The 26,059-nt window shown below is 35.4% G+C and overlaps 1 protein-coding gene across 5 annotated transcripts; it reads left to right on the forward strand.

The window, feature by feature from the left end:
• Positions 1 to 1,210: 1,210 nt before the first annotated feature.
• Positions 1,211 to 25,792, forward strand: LOC114409423 (protein ZINC INDUCED FACILITATOR-LIKE 1-like). Of its 5 annotated transcripts, none has more exons than XM_028372883.1 (17): positions 1,211 to 1,425; positions 5,180 to 5,220; positions 6,067 to 6,127; positions 6,218 to 6,320; positions 6,422 to 6,524; positions 6,727 to 6,780; positions 6,871 to 6,933; positions 7,126 to 7,175; positions 7,381 to 7,456; positions 22,204 to 22,392; positions 22,472 to 22,559; positions 23,520 to 23,605; positions 23,693 to 23,806; positions 23,954 to 23,998; positions 24,102 to 24,144; positions 24,976 to 25,019; positions 25,391 to 25,729. In XM_028372883.1, exons 1-16 carry the CDS (start codon positions 1,278 to 1,280, stop codon positions 24,999 to 25,001), a joined length of 1,290 nt encoding a protein of 429 aa, XP_028228684.1. In that variant the 5' UTR covers positions 1,211 to 1,277; the 3' UTR covers positions 25,002 to 25,019; positions 25,391 to 25,729. The 5 variants fall into 5 exon arrangements, with proteins under 5 accessions (XP_028228684.1, XP_028228680.1, XP_028228685.1 ...); XM_028372879.1 differs by having other exon boundaries at positions 1,212 to 1,425; positions 24,102 to 24,190; XM_028372884.1 differs by having other exon boundaries at positions 1,212 to 1,425; positions 23,693 to 23,800; positions 25,391 to 25,648.
• The last annotated feature ends 267 nt before the right edge of the window (positions 25,793 to 26,059 follow it).

A 26,059-nucleotide genomic window follows, 5' to 3' on the forward strand; every position in this document is an offset into this window, starting at 1 on the left:
GTATATTAAAAGATGTGTTTGCTTTTTTTATCACATCACATCAGCATGTAAAAATTATTAGATACCTTTAAAGTTGTATTTATGATTGGGTTCACTTTATTGATGTATTTTAACTTTATTATATAGATTTTTTTTACAAGCATTTATTATATAGATTATAGATGGAGCCAACAACTTCTGTGCATACATTTATTATTGTTGTTTATTTTATAAAATAAATGCAAGCCTTAAATAATAAATAATATATATGTTGATTTTAATAGGTAAGAAAAAGACAGTAGCCGTGCCTTATTTCTAGACAAAGTTACTATTGTTCAATAAAATGATGTGACAAGAGAGTGAGCGACTTATTTATAAAGATAACTCATGTTTTAAGAAGAAGAAAAAAAGGCCACAGTCTTGTATATTTACAAGATAGATCAAATTATGCATAGAGTGCTTTAATATTATAAGGAAAATATACATGTACACTCATGCTAGAAGATGCATAGAGAGAAAATAAAACACAAAAGAAAAGTATAAAAAAGATAAGTGACATTGAAAGATAAAGGGAAATAATGAATGTTAATAAAATTATTTTAATTTTCTTTTATATCTTTTGAGATTGTGTATTGTTCTAGTTTTTTATTTTTTTTACGTTATTACAAATCGTTAGAGAGCCTATACAGAGGTGGTCCGGTGGATGTTAATTTAATTTTCTTGAGAAACAGGTGTGAGATGTCTCAAGTAAAGGTTTAGGTAAGTTGTTGCATTAATATTTTAAAAAAAGAGTTTTACTGTGTTTATAATAGTCTTGCTATCTCAAGTATCATTGTCTTTTGTAAAAGATATTTATAATCTATACTTAAAAAAAAAGTTATAGTATAACATGTTTCTAGATAATAAAAGGTTTCAACCTAATATATGTGAGATATATAGGATATCAAGAAAGAAATCTAATTCAATTAGTTTTAATAATGTGTACATGAGTTGTGATAAACTCCTATGCATCGGATTTTAGCTCCTCCCTTTGAAAAAAAATGAGGTGGGGTAATAGGCCAATGTATTTCAAATAATTGAGATGAGTTAACATAAGGATTAGAAAGATAGCAATATTAGAGGAAAATTGAGCAAACCTGTGTTAGCGTAATTTACTCAAACTCTATCCTGTCTGGACTCACTAGGGCAAAACTGTTTTTGACTTTTACCCCTTGTACTAATATATATGTTATAATATATATGATTTGGGGTGGTTGGAGGAATCTTCATGAAACAAGAAGTGAGGTTGTCTTTCAAAGATGGAAGAGGAGACATTTGAAAAACCATTGTTGAAGAAAAACTATCATGAGAATTGTCCTGGTTGTAAGGTGGATCAAGCCAAGGAGCTCAAAAAGGATGTTTCCTTTAGAAATCTTTCTTATATATGGCTGGCGGTGTTATGTGGCAGTAAGCACTTGAACTCTGTTCCAAAAAATTCTCTCGTGTTGGTTTTATTTCGTGCTAAAGTTTGCTGATGCTGTATTATTCTAGCATTTTCTTATTTTCTATTTGAACATGTCACGTGATCATCTATATTATATGTTTTGTCAGTGTCTAATGTGATATTAAAAAGGTTGCATAAATTGTCAAAACTCAAAATTACTCACCACTTTTGATTTACGACTGCAATAAATTAAAAGACTTTCATCTTTTCAGCCAAAGTTTGAACACTAGTTAGTGTTCTTCAAGTTGTACTCTGTTGCAAATCCTTAATAACTATAAGTCTAAGCAAATCATTTTCTTTTCTTTTGAGAAAATCGAAAAAGAAAACCCTCCTTAGTAGTGACTGATTGGACTGTATGGCGGTTTCATATCTTTCTCCTTAACATCTGTATCTCTGTATAACTTAGTTCAAAAATGGAGTGACTCCTATCAGGGTTGTATGGGAAGATTATGTCTTGAATTTGTTATGGTTTCAATTCAGTTTACCATTTTCAAACTAGAATCAGTGTTTTGTTCTAACATGTTATGTTATGTTATCTTGCTTCTATGTGTGACACCCTCTACCCCGACATATAAATAAATAAAATATATAAAAAATATCGGTAACCAAATTCTCACGGGTAAAAGGTTCACATTCACTTCACTATTATCAATTAAAACTTATTAAAAATATATTCGGCTCGAAACAAGGCCGTCAAAATTTACAAAAATATTTTGTTAAATCAGTGAGATAAAATAAAATAGACTAACATTATGCAATCAATATAAAACTTATACCCCACTCTCACATCCTATCAGAGTATTGTGTCCCGACGTCCTCCAGCACAAGGTTCCTTTAAGCACTTCACCTAGCCATCTGCTCCCCCGAACACAAGGTTCAAGATCATCACAGGATCCAAACACAAACAACAAACCGGGAGTGAATTATCACATTCCTAACTACTAGAGAGAAACAAAACAACATATAGTAGCCAAATACAATTTACTTAGCATATCTCACATTATTTCATCACTTTGTCATTCAAAATTCACTTTTCATCCATCAATCACACTTTTCAATCATCAATCACATTACACAAGAATCACATGTTCTGATCAAGACATAATAACACCTCAATTTCATAATAAACAATTAGCAAGTGCATGAGACAATTATGCTAAGACTCAAGCCTATATGCAATGTGGTACCATGTCAGTGAAAAACCACCCCGGGGCGCTTAGGAGTACATAACAAGGCACACCACACAATGGGTTTGCCAGGTCACTCTCACTAAGTAAGATCATAGGGAGACCAGTCAGGGTCACGATGTTTTGCGAGAATGCTCCAACCATATGGGATCAGCATAGGCTTAAAGGAGCACTCAAACCCGGTGACCCCCAAGGCCTACACTCCGAAGAGTCCGTCAGGGCCTCTCTCTTCTGATTCAGGTCCAACCCCTAAAATCATTTTAACACACAGACACTGCTAGTGAATTATACAATACCCACGACCTCACACTCGTGTCTTAAACACGTACAACATATTGCGCTACAATTTAACACTAATTCCTAAATAGGAACCTACACTTTCTCTTTAACACTGGTTCTTAAATAGGAAACCTACACTTTCTCTTTAACACTGGTTCTTAAATAGGAAACCTACACTTTCTCTTTAACACTGCGCATTTACACTTTTCTCAAGATAACACTGGTCGGGTTATTGTACAATTTACAGCTTACAACACAAATAATGTCACATCAAGAGTTAATCACACACTTATTCACAACCAAAACTCATTCACAATATCACATCTCATAATGTCACAATCCACCATCACATGTTTTCACGTATTTCACAATTCAACACCTGTTCTACTTTACACTTTTACTTAATCTCAATAACAATATTATAATCTCAAGGCAACATATCATTCTATAATTCATCACATATTTCATTTATAAGCACTGTTCATGAATTATACAATACCACGACCTCACACTCATGTTTCAAACATGTTTAACACAATTGCGCTACAATTTAACACTAGTTCCTAACTAGGAACCTATACTTTCTCTTTAACATTGCGCATAAACACTGGTCGGGTTATTGTATAATTCATAACTCACGATATAATTAATGTAACATCAAGTGTTAAACACATTCACTTATTCACAATCGAATATCATGTCTACACTTTAACATCTCATAACATCACATCAACCATCTCATAACATTCCCAATGATATTCGTAAGGTACAACATACACATGTTCATGAAATCTAACCATAATATTCTCAAACTCCAACACTTAATAATTTTTGGAATCATACTATAACACTACAATATTATTTACATAAATTATTAGTATAAATAACTACCTCTATATATATAAACTAGCATACATCATATTAAATCACAAATTTCAAAGTAAACTTTCAATGCACAAATTCTAAATAATTATATGAACACTTTGGTCAGTTTCAATTATGATATTAATTTTTTAAATTATATATAAAAACCTAAACAGCAAGAAAAAGAGAAAATACAAAATCAATATCTCTCGCTAAATTTTTCCTTTCATCAATTCATATTAATTAGAAAAAGTACTCAATTTATAGGGTTCACGCTCAACACAATAGCATATCAATTTCACAACAATTGGTCTGTCAAACATATATAATTCACTGTAATATTTATAAGGATAAAATGAAATTGCAAAAACACCAAAAAATTCATTCCAATTGATATCTCTAAGGATCCCTACACATGTTCTCACTAGTTCCCAATTGTGAATAACTCATCCCTTACCTTTAAGCGGACTCACGTGTCTTCAGCTAGCGATAGCAGCATTTCTAGTGGTTCCCTGAGATTCCTCCAATTTTTTTCCTCTAACTGCTCTGATAGAGTTCCCAAACGTCAAAGAGACAGAGAAGGGATTGAAATCTCCACTTGTACTGTCATCATGCGATTTATTTTTATCCCTCCACAAATATTATCTCAAAAATCACAACGGTGAAAGCGTGACAAACTGAATTTCGAACAACATATCCAAATTTCATGAAAATCCAACTGTTAACGACACCGGGATCATAATTTTTCCGAGACAGCTCTGGGTTTCTGCGGTAAAGGAAAGTGCTACAATGTGAGGGGTATTTCTCTTAGCTCAGACATAATATCGAAATTCCCAACGGTGAGAATGCTCAGAATTAGGTTGCGAACGTGATACTCAAATTTCAAGACGATCCAACGGTGAATGTGTCTAAGATCATCATTTTTATGAGACAGGTTAGGTGGCCTGCGTGAAAAAGAGAGGATTTTGGGAGAAGAGAGAAAAAACGAAATTGTGAGGCAGAGGAGGCTGAGGAGTCAGTCTGAAAACTAACCTAACATGTTGCTATTTATAGCTAGGGGCATTTACGACCTATTATTTACTCTATTTATTTATATATTATTTATTATTTTATAAAAACAAACTTTATTTTATTTTCTATCAAACAAATAAATAAAATACCTTTTTTATTTTCTCTCAAATCATTATTTTAATTAATAATTATATCTCCTTATTTATTTATTTATAAAATCTCATCATTTTTTTTAAAATTCTATTTATTTATAAATAACAATCATTTTTAATCTAGTTTACGAAAATTGGGATGTTACTGTGTGCATTCTTCACTCATTTGATTGAAACAGCTTCTACATTTCTTACTGATGTCTCTCTCTTTTAATCAAGAACAGCTTTGCCTGTAGCATCACTCTTTCCCTTTGTTTACTTCATGGTGAGTGTAAATTTCTACTGGGTATTACTGTCACTTCTCATATGATGCAGCTCTGATTTTTGTGATGTTGTTATTTCTTGGAGGATGTTCTGTCTACGTATGTAGTGTAATATATATGTTTTTTTGTTTCCTGTTCAAATTCAGCTTTTTATTTGAACTTTTAAATTTTGACTAAAAATGAAGTAAAGAAGCTTATGCATTGTGCACCACTTTTTGAAGAATTCCTAATTATTTTGATTATTTCAAAAATTAATTTGAGTATCAATTCAATATATAACCAATTTCTCCATCCAGTCCTTTTTATAAGAAACAAGCACTAAAACTTTATTTCTTATAAAAAGGACCGGATGTAGTATTATGTTAAAAAAATTAAAAATTAATTTCCATGATGCTGATCTACTAATCTACTGTACTTGGATCAATCTCAGCATTAACTTTTGTTTCACTTTTAAAGGAATAACAGATTTTGTGTTGGAAGTGAGTGCTTTCTCTTTTAGCTGATCTCACAACTATCAACTCAAATTATTTGGGTGTTGCAATCATAATGAGTTACTGATGGGAGGGATGTACTTGAGAGATTATGAATTGGATCATTTGGATGTTTTGACTATAGAAATCGATTGGAATAAAGTGTAGCTTGTGAGGATTTTTGTTAATGTGAATGAAAAATTTCAATTCTATAATGAGACCACTACTAATTCTAATTTAGGCTTCCACATAGAATTATTTGCTTTTTCATGAACTGATATAAATGCCTATCAAGTTAATTAGCAGCCAATCTTCAACATTCAAAGTTCTATCACCGCTCCACATAATATGCATCCTCAAACATATATTTATTTTCAGGTGAAGGATTTTAATATTGCTGAAACAGAGGAAGACATAAGTACCTATGCTGGATATGTGGGTAGGATTTCTATTTTTACTTCCATTTTTTGGTGTCTTCTCTATTTTACAAGTCCTTACTGGTCCTCTTGTGACCGTGGAAATGCTGTAGGATCATCAATGATGCTTGGCAGGTCTTTGACATCCATATTGTGGGGTATGATTTCAGATCGCTATGGTAGAAAACCTGTTATCATTATAGGGATTATCACTGTGTATGTATACATTTCACTGAAGTGAATGCTTTCTTTCATGCTATACTTATACAATACAATGTTTCTTCCTCATAACATTTGTGATGCATACTTGATTTCAGTGTCATTTTCAACACATTATTTGGTCTTAGCACGAATCTTTGGATGGCTGTTAGCATGCGATTTCTTCTTGGATGTTTAAATGGTTTACTTGGACCAATAAAGGTCATGTTCTATCTCCTTATATACTATAGTACAACCCCCGAAAAGCTGGCACTTAGCAACTTAATGTTTCATCTAATGGCATCAGGCCAAAATTAAAAGTTTGAATTTGTGCAATTTCATAGCTGTTTATGTAACCCCCCGTTATTCCATCAAATTATAGCTTACACTAATATATGTATACCACAACCTCTTCTATTAACAGGCTTATGCTACTGAAATTTTCAGAGAAGAGGAGCAGGCTCTTGGACTCTCAACAGTAAGCCTCACCAACCTTTGTCTACTATCATTTTTAAGAAGCATGTGTCAATCATAATTATAAATTATTCAAAGTGTAATCTGATTTTAGGTGGTTGCTGCTTGGGGAGTAGGTTTAGTCATTGGTCCAGCATTGGGAGGTTATTTGGCTCAGGTAATTTTATTTTTTTTTTGTTTCTTCTTTAGAAAAAGCCATGGATTTTGTACATGGACATAAAGTGACTTGTTTTGAGAGACATGATTTCAATTCAAGTTTTGAGAATGCTGATGCCTGAAATTCAATTTGTACATATAATCAAATCCTTTACTTACTAGATGGCTTTATTTTGTGAAATTTTTATTACAGCCGGTGTTGAAATACCCACATATATTTCCAAAGGGTTCCTTTTGGGATAGGTATGCTTATTTTTGTTGTTTTCTAATTTTGAAAAACAACTTGTTTCAATTCTGTATTTTTCCATATTGCCGACTTCACCTAGTATAATAATGCTTTTGTTATTGTTTCAATTTTGTTTTCCCTCTTTATTCCTTAAATTTCTGTTTGCTTTGTTGTTGTGCTGACTGCTGAGTTTCATTTGTGAAAACATGAATCTCCATGCAGGTTTCCATATTTCTTGCCGTGCTTTATAATATCAGCTTTTGCGTTTGCATCAGCAATTGCTTGCATTTGGCTTCCAGTATGTATATCAGTTCATCTACCCTCTTCAATTTTTATTACTTTTATTCTAAACATCAATATGATTGACATATAATCTACATTCTGATGTATGTATGAAATCTTTCAACTCAGGTCCTGGTTTATCCAGTACCTGTTGTAATCTGTATCCATTGTTATTTTTAAGTCAAATATATTTCCAAATTGAAGCAAAGTCAAAACATTAGTCTTTGTCGTTGTGCCAAGGCCTGGCTTACCCACTAGTGCAGGGAAAATATATAAAGTGTGCTTATTTATGTCTTTCCCAATCATCCTCCGGGATTGAGAATTCTGTATATAGAAAGGGGTAGAACAAAAATAAGTCTAAGAAACCAGAATCATACACTTGACCAACAAAAACAAGATTCAACGTGAGATTAGAAATGTAGTAAACATTAGAAAAAGAGATAACTGAGAAGTGCAAATAGGCCTAGTGCCTCGTAGGAGTTTCATCAAGGATGTAACATCAGATGACATATGGTAAGAGGTTTCGGAGTTTAGAATCCATATGGAGGAAGATATACAAGATAGGGTAGAGGAAGGTGCAAGGACCTAGCTAGCTGGGATTGGAACTTAGCTAGTTTAAGTTTGAGAATAGGAAATGATCTGTCTTATAAAAGTTGGTAAAATCATGAATTTTTTTTCTTTAAACATGTGTTTCAATTTATAAAAGTTTGAAAATGAAATATACATGTATGAGTCTTCGTAGTGGGAAAAATATAAAAGACAAATTACTCATACCACGGGTACCAGATGCACAATTATAGGTTGATATGAAAATACAAGCAAACAGAAATTCTGTTAATAATCAAATAAACTTTTGAATAAGACTTGAGGGATGAGTCGTTGTCCATCAATATCCGTTAAACACAGGGAATATAAAGTTTTGGGAAAAAGTATATTTGAATAACGACGTGCATTAAAATAAAGGGATTCCATTCATGATCATGATAGGAAAGTAAGTATGCTAGGCTTGTAGAATGAAATACTTGAATAAATGAAATACATTCCTCCAAATAAAATAACTAGCTCCAATCCAACAAACCAATGAACAATCATTAATAATAGAATTTGCCCAATCCCAGACGCCTACCATAAATAATATAAACATAACCGCTGAGGTGACTATCCTAATTACTTGTGACCGACCAAGGTATCTTGACGGGGAGGATCTTCACATGAGATATCTCATCTTCTTAATTGCCTTGAGCTTTCTGCCTTCTAGATCTAGAAGTATCTTGCCAAGTCGCTCATCTATCCCCTGCTTGTGATCAAGCAGGGCCACAACCAAGAATCCAAAAGGGGGGTGAGATGTAAATCCAAAGAACATGTAACATACATAATGTAACATCCCAATTTTTTCGTAAATAAATTTAAAAAGATTTTTAGTATAAATAAATAAATAAATAAATATAAAGCAAATAATAGGCTGAGTACCCTAGGTATAAATAGTTATGTTAAGTCAGCTGCCTCCTTTTGGCCTCATTTCCGTTTTTCCCCTTCTCCTCTCAAAACTCTTTCTTTTTCCCGCAGTCCACCAAACCAGTCTCAGAAAAATGACGATCTCGAACCTGTTCACCGTTGGATCGTCGTGAAATTTGAGTATCATGTTCGCAACCCAATTCCGAACATTCTCACCGTTGGGAATTTCAAAATCATATCTGAGCTTAGAGGAAAACCCTTCGCATTGTAGCATTTTAATTTCCCGCAGAAACCCAAACCTGTCTCGGTAAAACTACGATCCCGGTTTCGTTAGCCGTTGGATTTTCATGAAATTTGGATATGTTGTTCGAAATTCAATTCCGCACGCTTCCACCGTTGGGATTTGCGAGATAAAATTCGTGGAGGGAGAAAAAGGAATCGCATGAAGACAGTACAAGTGGAGGTTTCAACCTCTTCTCCGTCTCTCTGACGTTTGGGAATTCTATCGGAGCAGTCGGAGGAATAATTGAAAGAATTTTCGGGAACCGCTAGAGATGTTGCTATCGCTGGCTGAAGACACGTGAATCCGCTCAGAGGTAAGGGATGAGTTATTCACAGTTGGGGATTAGTGAGAACATGTGTAGGGATCCTTAGAGGATTAAATTGGGATTTTATGTTGAGATGTTTATTAAATTGCAATTTTTCCTTTATGATTATAAATAAAATATTGATGTTCTAATGAAAATTGCTTGATAAATTGTGCTCTTGATATTTGTATATTTCGACATATGATTTTGATATAATTGTGTAATATTATTTAAGGGATTTTATTCTTAATGTTGTGATAGTCTTTTATATAAATTGTTATATTGAGGATATGAAATGATGATTCAAATTGTGAGTATGTGATGAATTGTAGAAGAACATGTTGCTTTGAGATTATAATCTTGTTATTGAGATTGAGTATAAGTGTAAAGTTCAACATGTGTTAATTTGTGAGATACGTGTAAACATGTGATGGTGAATTGTGATACTATGAGATGTGAAATTGTGAATGAGTTCTAGTTGTGGATAAGTGTGTAGTTAACACTTGATGTGGAATTACTTGTGTTGTAAGCTATGAATTGTACAATAACCCGACCAGCGTTATCTTGAGAAAAGCGTTGATGCGCAGTGTTAAAGAGAAAATGTAGGTTTCCTATTTAGGAACCAGTGTTAAAGTGTAGCGCAATATGTTGTACGTGCTTAAGACATGAGTGTGAGGTCGTGGGTATTGTATAATTCACTAGCAGTGTCTGTGTGCTAAAATGATTTTAGGGGTTGGACTTGAATCAGGAGGGAGAGGCCCTGACGGACTCTTCGGAGTGTAGGCCTTGGGGGTCACCGGGTTTGAGTGCTCCTTTAAACCTATGCTGATCCCATATGGTTGGAGCATTCTCGCAAAACATCGTGACCCTGACTGGTCTCCCTATGATCTTACTTAGTGAGAGTGACCTGACAAACCCATGGTATGGTGTGTCTTGTTATGTACTCCTAAGCGCCCCAGGGTGGTTTTTCACTGACATGGTACCACATTGCATATAGAATTGAGTCTTAACATAACTGTTGCATATGCTTGCTAATTGATGTGTTATTATATCTCGATCGAAGTGTGGGATTCTTGTGTAATGTGATTGATGATTGAAAAGTGAATTTTGAATGACGAAGTGGTGAAGTTACGTGAGCTATGTTTAAGCAAGTGGTATCTCATTTATATAATATGTATATTTAATTGTCTTGTTTCTCTATTAGCTAGGAATGTGATAACTCACTCCCTGTGTGTTGTTGTGTTTGGATCCTGTGATGATCTTGAACTTGTGTTCGGGGGAGCAGATGAATAGGTGGATGACTATGAAGAACCTCATGCTAGAGGACACGGGAACACAACGCTCTGATAGGATGTGACATTAGGATATATGTTCTATATTAATTGTATGAAGCTTAGACGACCTTGTTTGAGTCGAGAATTCTTTATTATTTATTTGGACAAGTTTGAATATGATGTAGAAGAAAATGAATGTGAGCCTTTTTCCCCTTTGAAAGACTTGTAAAAAAAATGTTTTAAAAAATACTTTTAATTAATATTTGAATTTTTTTTTCCTTATTAGTATATATGTGAGGGGTAGAGGGTGTCACACATAACATGATGCAACTAGGGAATGCCATTTGCCTGGAATAGCAGTTCCCCATAGACAACATGATTCAAAACGTAAATATTATACTATCTATGGCAATATACTTACAATACTTCTTCATCAATTCCTGTATCCCATTTATTTAACTCACACCTCATCCTGGATTGAATTTGTACTATGCAGGAAATATTAATCACTCATAGGAATACACATATTGTACCATCACCTCAAGCAAGTATATAACTAGGAGAGTATAATCCAAATACGGAACACCATTATCATTCAAGATCCTACTTCTTCAAGCACAATCAATTCCTTACTAAGCATAACACTTCTAGCACTCATAGCATTTTACCATCATTGCCATTACATTCAACAGATGTATGAGGAAAAATAGAATTCAAACTCAAAACACATCTAGTCACAAGTGTGTCCAATCATTCAATAGAGATTAGTCACCTAATATGAATGTCATGCATGATCATAAAATCAGTCAATAATTATCTTGTAATTAATGCATTATGTATGTGGGTACCCCAAGATAGTATTTATATGGCACCCTTGGCACTAAGCCGGGGAATAACCCAGAGACTTGGGTGGCACTAAGCCTGGGATCCCACTAAGCATGGGAATGGCACTAAGCCTGGATATGACACCTAGCCTGGGGGTGGACATTGAGTCCTGGGATGTCATGACACATGATCAATTATTAAGTATTTCCCTTTATTAGCAGCCATGATAAGAGGACGGGAGATGGGTTTTAGGATATAAGCCCTTATCCATGAAATATCTATCTTTCCACAAATATTTTTCTTCATCCTTAAGATCTTTCACAAACTTTTCAAACCATGAGTATTTATATAATGACTCCTTTAAAAAAAAAACTCAAAAGAGCTAGCATATGAGAAAAGAGTTTTGAAGGACACCTAGGCCCTGGCCAAAGGTCTAGGCACTCACTTACAGGTAAATACATAATTTACATATTATGAGACAAAGTACTACTAAAAGAAAAGATTGGTGAGACCAGTTTAAAATTGTTGGACACCTAGTCCCTGGCAAAATTTTCAAGAAAGGGCTTACTCAAAAATTCACAAAATTAGTGGGCACCTAGTCCCTGGCAAGGTTTTTTCAAAAGAATTGATTCACTCAAGAATTCATGAGAATTAGTGGACATCTAGTCCTTAGCAAAGTTTCCAAACCAAAATCTCTCATCTCCATCTTTATTGAGGGTAGGTTGTACAACGTTTTCTATTCACACAAATGGGGTGATACCAATTGCCACAAGCTATCAAAGTATAGTTACATGAAAAAAATATCACAGTATATAAATTAGACAATCTCATACACAATGAATAGTCCTTGATTGATAGCAACACGAATGAAGACATACCTGAGGCCCATGTTCGAAGGCCCATAAGGAGCACTAAACGTCTTGTGTATTTGGACGACTATGCCTAGCTATCATAGGATGGTTCCAGGAGTTAGTTACAACCATTTTAGCTTTTTATTATTACAATTGTGAATTCTGTTATCATAACAGAATTCACCTTCCATAGAATGTAATTAAATAACACTGCAATGAATGAAAGCACAAAGATGACTTTTGCGTAAATATCAGTTAGAATAGAGTACACAAGAGGTCACATTGTCCTCAAATACATGGGAGATATCCTCTGCTCATAACAATTGGTCCAACCTGCCATGGCCGACCATACCACCCGCAAGACGACCACGGATCGTTTGAAGGCCATCTTGTGCTTGACCCTCCACCACGATTCCTTGTTCGACAAACATTCTGACTTAGCCAACAAGGTCGACATCATTCTGGACCATCTCAACCAACTCACCACCGTATCCACTCTGACTTCCCCTTACCATCTTCCACAACGACCTCACGTCAAACTCAACATTCCCCATTTCAACGGTCACGATCCGATGGGATGGATCTTCAAGATCTCCCAATTTTTTTATTACCAAGGTACTCCCAACGAAGAACACATCATCGTCGCCTTGTTCTACATAGACGGCCCTGCCCTTAGTTGGTACCAGTGGATGTTCCGTAATGACATTATCACATCGTGGCCTGGTCTCCTTCAAGCTTTGGAGTCACGCTTTGCACCTTCGTTTTACGACGACCCCAAGGGTGCTCTCTTCAAGCTTTCTCATCACGAGTCCGTGAATGAATATTTGACAGAGTTCGAACGACTCGTCAATCGCACCATCGGACTTCCTCCTCAGTTGCTTTATCTCTAATCTCTCCCCGGAAGAACAGGCGTTGCAGCCCATCTCCCTACCTCAAGCCACTGCTCTTGCAAAGCTTCAGGAGAACAAGATCAATGACCGTCGGCGCAATTATAAACCCTCCCCTTTCCTTAGTCCTATTTCCTTACCCTCATCGGCACTTTCCGGCCCACCCAGACCCAAGGCCCCTTTTGTTCAACGCACTCCCGACGAAATGGCTTTTCGTCGGGAGAAGGGCCTCTGTTACAACTGCGAAGACAAATGGAGCTCCACCCACCACTGCAAGGGCGGCGTCTTTCTCTTTGTTGCAGACCCCGATCATCCCGATTTATCGCTAAATTCCTTAACATCCGAGACTACAACCCCTTTCATAGACCACCACACCACATTGGACCTTACTCCACCTACCCCTTACATTAGCTTAAATGCTCTTTCTGGCCTCCCTGCCCTAAAGACATTTTGAGTTTACGGTTTCATCAACCACGTTCGTCTCACCATTTTAATAGACATCGGAAGCACGCATAACTTCATCCAACCTTATGTGGCCAAATTTCTCAATCTTCCCACAAAAGACACTTCCCCCTTGCGTGAAATGGTCGGCAATGGCTATTTTCTGGATTGTCGGCAACTTTGTCATGTGATAGCTCTGCAAATCCAGCACCACACATTCACAGTGACTCTCCACATGTTCCCATTAGTGACTCTCCACATGTTCCCATTAGTGGCATCGATGTCGTTTTGGGAATTGAATGGTTTAAGCATTTGAGCCCGATAACTACTGATTACATCACTTTTACTATGTGATTCACCCATTTGGGCCAATTTGTGGAGCTTCACGCTAACATTGCTTCTAGGCCTACAAACATTTCGACCCCATAGGTTAAGCATCTTCTCTAGACCTGATCCACATATGCCTTATTACACTTGTCCTTGTTACCCGTTTCCAAACCCGAACCACCCACAAAATCATCTCACTCGATACCCACCATTGAAGCTATCCTTACCAAATTTGCTCCCATCTTCTAGACACCGACTCACCTTCCACCTCCTCAAAAGATCGTCTATCACATCAACCTCCTACCCTCGGCTAACCTCGTTAATGTTCGTCCTTATCGATACCCTTACTTCCTGAAGTCTGAAATAAAGACACGTGTCGGAGTTACTCAATTCGGACATGATACAACTCATTCGTAGCCCCTTCTCGTCCCCAGTGTTACTTTTCAAGAAGGACGAAAGTTGGCATATGCGTGTCAACTATCGGGTCTCAACTCCATCACTGTGAAAGATCGCTTTTCGATGTCGACGATCGATGAGCTCTTGGATGATCTCGACCATGCCTCTTGGTTCTCCAAGCTTGATTTGTGTCAAGGATTTCATCAAATCTTAATGGCCAATGACGACATTGCGAAGACTACATTTTGCGTTCATCAAGGTCATTACGAGTACCACGTAATGCCTTTCGGCCTATGCAACGCACCTTAAACTTTTTAGGCCATGATGAATGCACTCCTTCAACCATTCTTGTGCAAGTTCACCGCTGTATTCTTTGACGACATCCAAGTCTACAGCGAAACCTTGCTGTCACACCTTCATCAATTGGAAATAATTTTCCAGACCTTGTTGCAAGGGAAGTTCTACCTCAAACGCTCCAAATGTTTGTTCTCCCAGAGACAATTGAAGTACTTGGGGCACATCATTTCCGGCAAAAGAGTTGAACCCGAGCAATCCAAGATCAAGACTATTGTAGACTGACCCATTCCCTCCAATCAGAAGGATTTGCGTGGATTCCTTGGTCTCATAGGCTTCTATTGCAAATTTGTTAAGGGATATGCTCTTCAGTAAGTCGTTCTGATCCAGAATGCAATGCGAATCCAGTTACGTTTGCGAATTGCACGCTATCACCATTGCTATCCATAAATGGTGCCAGTATTTGCTCGGCCACCAATTTACTATACTTACGGATCACATGAGCCTCAAGGATCTGATGCCCCAAGTCATTCAAATGCCAGAGCAACAGTATTATCTCGCCAAATTACTGGATTATGATTACATAATCTAGTACAAGACCAGTGTTTCCAATGTCGTGGCGGACACTCTTTCCCGCATTGAACCACTTCCCGAGGGTCAGTGTCTCATTCTTTCCCTACCCAACATTGTCTTCATGGAACAACTACAACAAGCCCTTCAGAAGAGTCCAATTTTTTAATCGTAGCTTGCTTCAATTCAGGCAGACCTTGCTGCATACCTAGACTTTCAAATTCACAATGGGCTGATTCTATTCAAGGGCACCATCTGGTTGAATTCCGGTAATCCCTTCATCAAGGCCTTGTTGATCGAATTCCATACCACCCCTATCAGAGGTCATTTGGGTATCACTAAAACACTCCACCACATTCAGTCCAATTTCTTTTGGGACCACATGAGACGTGATGTTAAACTTTTCATTCAGCAATGTCATAATTGCCAACAATTCAAAACTATCACCCGACAGCTGACCGACCTCTTTTAGCCTTTACCCATCCCGTTCGGCATCTGAGAGGATCTTTCCCTCGATTTCAACACCCATCTTCCCTGTTCCTAGGGATTCGCAGTTATTATGGTAGTCGTTGATCATTTCTCGAAGGGAATCCATTTCGAAGCCCTTCCACCCCAATTCACTGCATTCAAGGTGACAACTGTATTTCTGGATACTGTTTGCAAACTCCATGGTCTGCCTCATAGTCTGGTTCTTGACCGTGATCCTATCTTTATCAGTTCCTTCTGGAAGGAACTTTTCAAACTCAGCAGCACTTCTTTACGCATAAGCACCACTTACCACCTGCAAACTGATGGCCAAATAGAGGTGATGAATCGTGTGTGAGAGCAGTATCTTCGCTCCTTCGTCCACTCACAACCTTCAGATTGGTAGAAATTTTTAGCTCTTGCTGAGTGTTCATATAACACTTCACTTCATTCCAGCACTGGGGTGACTCCTTACGAAGTCATCTATGCCAAACCTCCCCCTTCTATTCCCCATTACATCTTGGGGTCATCTAACAACGAAGCTGTGAATTCTTTGCTGTCCACAAGGGATGCTATTCACGCATCTCTCAAACGTCGCCTCCTCAAAGTCCAGGCCACTATGAAGAAACATGCAGATATGAAATGGCGAGATGTGGACTATGAGGTTGGGCAGTGGGTTTACGTCAAACTTTGCCCCTATCGACAGCTCTCTGTCACCGGTGCCGCTCCTCATAAGCTTGTCAAACGCTACTTCGGTCCTTTCTTGATACTAGAGCATGTTGGAAACGTAGCTTATCATCTGCAGTTGCTGAAAAATTCAAAAATTCACCTAGTCTTTTATTATTCACTCCTTCCACCACACCATGGTCCACTCATTCCTAATCCAAAACCTTTACTTCTTACCGTTGTTGAAAATCAACCTGTGCTGGAGCCTCTCTCCATACCATCCTCCAAAATTGATTCCTCCACTGATCCTCCGACCCGCTTGGTTTTGGTACAGTGGCTCGGTTTGGCTCCAAAAGAAACAACTTGGGAGAAATGGGACGAGTTTCGCGACATTTATCACCTTAAGGACAAGGTGACTTTCTCAAGTGGAGGTAATGATAGCAACACATATGAAGACATACCTGAGGCCCATGTTGGAAGGCCCATAAGGAGCACCAAACGTCCTGTGTATTTGGACAACTATGCCTAGCTGTGATAGGATGGTTTCGAGAGTTAGTTACAACCATTTTAGCTTTCTGTTATTACAATTGTGAATTTTGTTATCATAACAGAATTCACCTTCCATAGAATATAATTAAATAACACTGCAATGAATGAAAGCACAAAGATGAATTTTGTGTAAACATCAGTTAGAATAGAGTAGACAGGAGGTTACCTTGTCGTCCTCTGCTCATAACATTGATCAATCACACGATCCTTGGCAGACATACCTTCGTCAATTATTTGCCAAAAAAATCACACAAGAAACAAAATGTAATGTAATCAAAATGTTATGAGATCTAAGCTAGATTAAAGGCATTTAAAATCTAGGACTTGATTCTAGAGAGCTACCAAAGTATTTAGTCTAAATCAGTGTTTTCAATAGCAGATCGCGGAAAATTGCGAAAAGCTGAAAATCCGCTATAGAATATAATAAGAAGGTTGGGTATAAGATGGATGACATGGGCGAAGAAGAAGGTGGAGTATTAAACAAAAGAAAGAAAAAAAAAGTTGTTACCTTACCTGTAAAAAAGCAAAGGCTGGACAAAGAAGGAAGAAGGCTACATGGTGACTAAGAATCAGAGGAAATGAGAGGTTCTAGGAAATTGCTACATGCACCCAGCAAAATTGTTGTTACACCCAACAATTGCACGATTTTCTCGTTTTGCGCTTCTGTAAAAGGGATACGGATTGGCTAATCCATAAGCCCCATACGGATTCTGTAAGTGTTTTTTTTTTAATTTTTTTCAAAAATATATTTTACGAATTAATTTAAAATTAATAGTCCAAGCAGGAGTCAAACTTGTGACTTTCGCATTATTAGGATGACGCTCTAACCAACTGAGTTAATAGGCCAATTATGTTATAAAAAAAATAATGTTGATATATATAACACTAAATTTTTTAATGTATATTTAATGTTCATGTAAATTTAAATAATAAATTTTATGACAATTAATTTTGATATAACTCATACGGATTAGCTAATCCATAAGTAAAATGTAAAAAAGAATAGAGCATTCTGCTAATAACGCAAAAGTCACGCCCAAGTCCATAAGTAAAAAGTAAAAAGAATAAAGTAAAAAGAGTTTTAACTTTTAACAAAGTTAATAAGTAAGGCTACTGTTGGGCCCTTGTCTGCATTTTGCAAGCCCAAAACAACTGCAATCCGCACTGACCCGAATCCCCAATCCGCTCCAACCCAGCTTCCTATTTCAAAACAATGAACCCTAAACACACCGTCGCCGTCACCATCAATGCAATTTCTCTCCGGATTCAACCTCGTCAGAAATTAACGATGCAACGAGGTTCCGCAATGCATAAGGCGCCGGCAATTGTGATTTTCGCAGAGTCCACAACACGACACTGCTGCGATTGCGTTTTCCTCAAAACCCGCTACTCTATAATGTGATAGCGCCGTGATAGCCGCTATTTGACAACACAGGTCTAAGTCACTTATTTTAAGTTATCACCGATTCTGGTTTCAATACAGAACAAGCTATTTAAGTAAGGAATTGGCATGTCTCCTTGGCATAGTTTTTGTTCCTATCTTTTCCTAAGCTTTTAGGGAGTTAGGGGCTCGGGAAAGGTTGGTTTGGTATCCTTTTTAGGTATCTAAAAACATATCAGATGGCCTCAATTTGTGGTTCAAGCTTTAAGTTTCTTAAATTAGCACAAACAATAGTTAAAACAAAATTATGACTGCACCAAAACAGATTTGACATGTCCCGCCAAAGTATTCACCAAATATTCTAGTTGACCCTAAAAGTTATGGGACCAATTAAATTGAACAAAGGACATCTGAAACTAAATTACTGTAAAAGATAGATCCTAATTCGTTATAGGTTGCTCTCACGAAAGTAATTAAAACAGAACAGAACCACATTAAAATTCTTAATAATAGTCCTTTCAACATGTTTGGCATATATATATATATATATATATATATATATATATATTCCGCAAATATCCTGTGTATTCTTAAAAATCACTGGGGGTAGAAATAGGACTTTCAAAACTAAAAGATCCTAAAATGGCGGCTCTTAATTCTTCCAGACCTTTATACAAGAGCTGATAGAAGACGGCTCCTTTGCTGTCAAATTCCGACAGCAATCACTCCAGAAATTAAATTCCTTTCTTGTCTTACCTAACCTCTCCACACTTAAAACTTTCAGACATCTTTTAATATAATCCCAAGACATCAAACCTTGGTTAATCTAGGAACTCCAGCTACTTAGATCTTTTATCCCCATTATTAAGAGTAGGTCCATTTGCCACAGTTTTGTTATGTCACAAAGCTTAGGTTCTCATTTTCCTTCCATTAGTGTTAAGTGAACAACTTGATTAGTTTGCTTGACTCTTCAATTATATTTTTTCCTAATTGCACAACTACCCCTCCCTAGTACAAGTCAGTATTTAATCTCCACATAGACACACACACAACGACCACATAGACACACACATAGGAAACAACCAAGTCATCCCGCACACCCACTTACACAAATTGTATAATTAGTAAACGACCACATAGACACACACACAACGACCACACACTAATATATATATACTCAATTACATTCCCACACCTCACCTAACGTTCGATACAATTCTCTAAGAGTGCGTTTGGATAGAGAATTTTAATTGAAGAAAGTAATTTATGAAGAATTTAAAGTTTTGGAATTTTATTTTCTTTATAACCTCATTCTCTTTCACCTGAAAGTTTCCGAAATCTCATTCTTGAACTCTCGACCTTCCCTCACATTGATGATCCTCTTCTTCAAGAAACACCGTCAGAGCTTGTGCCTGCCAGTCAGGCAGGGAAGCAGCCGTCGATGCCAATCACTTGACGGAGGTGCTCCAAATGGGTTAGCTCTATGAGCTACCCTAACCTAGGGCTCCAAATGGCGGAGAGAGTCGTCAACATGGTGGAGAGAACTAAGACGACCTATAGGCTCTGATACCATGTTAGATTTCATCTTAAAACCAATTGACATTAAGTGAAGTTGTCCAACAGATATATAAGTTGTACCCCAAAGACTGAGGCAGGCGATGTGGGACTTCCTAACACTAAGAGTTCTCCTAAAGTGGATTATCTCACACACCCCGTACCTTGTTTGAGGTGGGTTCTACTGACTACTCTCCGGTGTTCGTTCAAGCTTCTCCGCATTTTTCCTTTTGAACTTGCGATTAACGTAACTTTCAGCACGGTTGTCCGTTCGGTGCGTATGACCTTTCTAATTCCTACGCCAAAAAGGGCAAGAACAGTGTGATCCGAAGCTTCGACGGCAAGCAAATAACGCTTTCTTGAGTTACAAAGTCGCAACTTAGGGGAAGGGAGCAGTAGGTTTTCACATGCATGACTATTTTGGGGCTAGAATATGTGAAAGGAGGTAGAGGGAATGACGATTTTGGCTTGATGGTGGCTTATGGAAATTGGTAGTGGCAAGCAATAGGAAATCCAAATCGAGAAGGAAGAGGAGTTGAGATTGTGGTGGTGTGGTAGCATCTTGCGGCTATTGGTTTGGTGAGTAAGGTGGAGATTGAATTGAGTGGTGTGTGTAGTGGTTTGGTGGAAGTTGTAAGGTTTCTGGCAAAAGGGAATTCAAGAAAGTTGTGTTTGTCTACTGATGTACACTGTGCGAAGAGGAAAATGAAATTGATTATGATGTTAGGTGGTAACATGAGGTTCTGTTAGCAATATTGGAAAAACTAAATTATATAAGGTGAAGGTGAGCAACGAGTGGTGGTATTATGAGGAAAAAAAAGAAAGTTTAGGGTGTTTTTTGTCTGCATTTTTACTGTTTTTATTTTTTTTCATTCTCTAAAAATTGTTTTTATTTTCAAAAGATTAGAATTCTGAAAATATATCTGGTTTGACTTTTTGTTTTCTGCTTCCAAGAAATAAAAATACTGCACTTTCAAAAGGAGATGTATTTTTATATTTGCTTAATATTACATTTCTTACCACCGTGTTTTCATTTTATCCAAAATGAGATTTCTGGTTTCAACTGAAAACACTGAAAATGAGATTTTATTGTTTTCAGTTTTTGATTCGTTTGGAAAAATATTTTCACTGAAAATGAAAACAGAAATCCAACCAAATACATTTTTATCACCATTTTCAATTTTCAGTAAAAATGAAAACAAGAATGACAGATTAATTTTAGGAGATATAAGATACCAAATTAAAAGTTAAGAGTAGCATATAACAACTGAAATTTTAAAAATTTGCTTATAATTAAAAAAAAAGATACTTGGTTTAGGAAAGATTAATTTTAGTAAAACATTATAACAATTTAAGTTTAATAAAACCAACTTATTTAATATCTTTCATACTTACACTTAAACTCATAAAATAAGCTATTATAGTAACTATAGCTTAAAATAACATACTTTAAATTTATAAAAAGAGCTACCATAGTAATTAATAATTTAAAAGTATCATTTAATTATTATAGTAAAATATTTAAAATATAAGCTCATCAGTTAAAACTCAATTATGTAGCTTAAACCGTTAAAAGGAAATATAGACACAACTTATGCTTTATAAAGTAATTATAATAGTTATTGGCTTGTTACCACGATTACATTAAGAAAACATGCAATAATCGTTATGCATAAAAAAATATCTTAATTTAAATAGGCATGAGAATATAAATAAAAATTGCTTTTATAATTAAATATAGCACCTTGAAATTTAATTTTTATGTCTGAAAATAGACATAGTACCTTAAGAGGCTTGTTTGCAAAAATATAAACATAACCATGCTTCTAGGAATATTTAAAAAAATGATAAAATATGTAGGCTCCAATGGCGAGCCAATATTCCTCCCTCAGCATAACACAAGGTACATATCAGGGTTTACTTCCTAGGGTTAAAATTTCAGAATGTTACAGAAGGTAAACCTATATTTGAGGAGGCATACATGATATGTGGTTGTTTCACAATAAACTTGTGAAAAACATCTGAATTTGGAGGTTTGAAGCTTTTTTGATACAATTCCTTGGACTATTTGTTCAACAGCTTATAGGAATATCAAAGCAAGAGACTGGATCTAGGTGAAAAATATAATTCTTACCATTTTCTATTAAAATTTCCATTGTTTAAATATTTATTTAATTCTTCTAAATAAAACATCCACATAAATAATTTTTATTTTATTTTAAAATATCTGCATCATTGCAGGAGACTCTTCACAACCACAAAGATAGCATTGAGTCCACTAAAAATGTTGAAGCTTTGGAAGTTGGAAGCAGTGAGGCAGACAAAGACAGAATGATCCAAAGAGATAAAAGCATCTTCCGAAATTGGCCCTTAATGTCATCTATCATTGTTTACTGTATTTTTTCACTACATGATGTTGCTTACCAGGAGGTAATGTTCCTACCTAATGATTTTTCTGTTTTGACTCTCTCTCCTGATTCTGATAATCTACTGTTCATTTATATCCTAGGTTTTCTCATTGTGGGCTTTGAGTCCTTTAAGGTTGGGTGGTCTGAACTTTACAACTGATAATGTTGGTAATGTTCTTGCAATATCAGGTACACTTTTCACAAAAATGTATCTCTAGATATATATTAATTTTGGACAGACACACTTCCTTTGTAACCTTCTATCTCAAGGATTGCAATTGCACATAAGTTTTTATTCGTTGACAAAAGGGCAAGAGGTCATATGGTATCTTCCTCCAGGGATTTCTTGTAAACTGGTCATATTGAGTGCACTTCACTTATTTGAATTTCCAAAATTGGGATCTTCAAACAAATTTAGATAATGATCATAATTTAGTGTTTGTTTGTAAACTGGTCATATTGAGTGCATTTATTTGAATTTCAAAAATTGGGATCTTCGGACAAATTTAGATAATGATCATAATTTAGTGTTTGTTTTTGAAGTCGAGTTGGTTAGTCTAGGAGCATTTTTTGCAATGTAAGTTTGTAGCTTTTAGTATATTCCATGTAGTTATCTTATTTAATTGTCTTCAATAGAATAACGTTTTGCTCTTACATAAAGATCTGATGTTTCTGTTAGTTGTTGAATTAATCTAATCACAAAGATGAATTAGTTACTATAACATTATATCTTGAATTCTTTGATTAAGTAGATCAAACAAAACTTTAAGTGGGTGTAGATTTATTCAGATTTCAAACTTGCCTTAAAAAACTCATGCATGTTGTAACTATAACTTCAGTGAGATAGCTCTTTTATCATTTTCTATAGAAAAAAAATTGATAATTAGGCAAGTAACTGTATAATCATCCAACTAGCTAAGACATTACTGACATAATATGAAATTTTTTTATAGGTTCCTGATTCGATTATATAAGTAAGCTTGTTTAGATAATACATTCTACCTTGTTTAGATAGGAGTTTTTCTTATCAGCTTTTGAATTGTATTAATTTATTTCCTTTTAACATAGGATCAAAGACGTGCAGTGTATTCCTTTTGCATTAGTTAATAGATATGCTGCTTAATTACTGACTTCATTTCAATTGATCAGGTGTTGCTATTCTAATCTTCCAGCTTACACTGTACCGATCAGTTCAAAAAGCTTGTGGACCCATTAATCTAGTTCGCATAACAGGGGTTAGCTTCCACCTTATGTGGCAACTACTTTGATTAAGCATTTTATTTTTATTTTTAATATTTCTTGTTATTTGGCTTGATATGTAGGTGTTATCCATACCTCTCTTGCAATGTTTTCCCTTCATGACAATGTTGTCAGGCTTCACACTGGACATAGTGATCAATATTGCCTCCATTCTGAAGAATCTTATGATTGTAAGTGTAGGTCTTTCTCTGTATAGCCACTCATTAGTGATATTGAGGATGTAAGTGAATTGAATTGGCTTCACTAAGAATACAGTTTAATTTACTGAAAAATGTTATTTTCATTGTGAACTTGCCTAATTGTATTGTTGTTGCTGGATGTAGGAGACAATTGCAACTAGTTTATTCCTTCTGCAAAATAAAGCTGTGGTAAATCTTTGGTTCCTTTCATTAACTTTCATTTATTTCCAAAAGTTGAGATTATTTTTTTTATAGAATTGAGGCTAATATGGCATGTTAAATTGGAAAACAGAAACAACATCAAAGGGGAACAGCTAATAGTATCGCTATGACGGGTATGTCAATATTCAAAACAATTGGTCCTGCTAGTGCCGGTGCATTGTAAGTGATCATTTTATTTCTTTAGCATTTGAATTTTATCCACTGTACATGATTAGTTATATAGACATATCTTAATTCACTCGCATCTAAAAATCCATGTTATATATGTTCATATATGACATGGTCCTGTCATCCATGTATTCTAGATTTTCAAAATTCAGATTTTTAGACTTCTTGGTGGTTCAATAATACACGTAGATATTTTAGGCACATTATGGAAAAATTTAATTACTTTGCAAGAGGTAATGGTGGACAACATTTTGAAAATTTAGGCATACAAGTAGACTGCCTTCAACATTAAGGATATACCTATGTACACATTTAAGGGAGTCAATAAAAGCTATACAAGTAATTACCGAACAGATATGCTACATAAGATGGCGCTGTCGTGTTCTTGTAACATTTTATCTCATTAATCATGAAGTGTTTTTCAAATGAAAATATTGATATTCAGAATGATTTTTCAGGACAAGGACATACTATAAAAATCTGAAATGTACTGGCATCAATAAGTTTTGTTACTGCTTTCAAACCAAACTGTCTATAGGTTTATTTAGCTTGCCTATTTCTAATTAATATCTACTTTGAGCCCTGTCTGTTATAGTTAGAGTTAACTGAGGATACTCTCTATACTTTATGGTATAGTTAACAAATGTTTCATCAATAAAATATTTTTGATGAGACTTGAGAGTATGCCATATAGCATTGATCAACAACACTTTCTAACTGCAATGACTTCCTAAAAGTTCTATCCAGTTTTCTAATTTTGGTCCTTGTCAATGTAGATTATCTTGGTCACAAAAGCATATAAATGATTTTTTCCTGCCAGGTATGTTGATCAACTAATTTGTTTGAATTGGTTTCTATAATTCTATTCATATACTACTGAATATGGGAATCATTAATCTAACTGTAATTTCTGGGTCGCTTATTGTTCCTTAATAACATAATAGACCATTTCCTTCACAACATAGAGTTTTTCCCATGAAACCGAACTAAAGAATGAAAATGCAACTTTAGAATAGTGTTTGAACTTTAGTCTAACCTCTTCATATATGCTTAATTTTATTGGTGGATGGGAATAGGATGGTTGTAGTTGTTCAATAAATAAAGGTGACAGTGGATTTCAATCCCAATAGGGACATGTTTTCTTTTGCTAGCTATATTGATAGTAGCTCACTCTTGTACATTTAACTGCAGGCACCCATATTGTCTTCCTTGCCCTGAATATTGTTGAAGGACTTGGAGTACTATTAATGTTCAAACCATTCTTGAGTGTAAAGAATTAAATACCATCAAAGAAATTACACTAATATCAATAAATTTTGTACAAGGGGTGAAGCATTTGTGTGCATTGGTTTTCAGATCGTAGCCACTATGGATGATGAAATAATGATACATGATTGTGTGTACTACATTTGCATCGTGTAAGTTTGAACATTGATTATTGAGATTTTAGAATGAGTGGGTGAATGTGTATTGCGTAGAGTTAATTAAACTTTGGACTGTTATGTTTCAATATATGTAATAGAGTTTTTATGTGTTGTTTAAAAACATTCATTAAAATTATGTGTATAGAATCCTATCTTGTTAGAAAGTTAATTATGTCTTTTGTTGGTTAGTCTCGGTAGTTATTAGTTAAGATATATATATATATATATATATATATATATATATATATATGTTAGGTTTTAGCTTGGTCTCCAAAATTTAAAAAGTTTCGCTTTAGTCTCTTATGGTGTCTTTATTGGACCAAATAATGCATATATTTCGAAAAGAACTTATTATTTTGAGAAGATAAGTTATATGCATTAAGTAATTGTTAGGTATGGACAATCCACTAATATGGATGACTTATCTCACCCTAGG

This window comes from Glycine soja, chromosome 4, assembly GCF_004193775.1.
Source record: "Glycine soja cultivar W05 chromosome 4, ASM419377v2, whole genome shotgun sequence".
Classification (NCBI taxonomy): Eukaryota; Viridiplantae; Streptophyta; class Magnoliopsida; order Fabales; family Fabaceae; genus Glycine; species Glycine soja.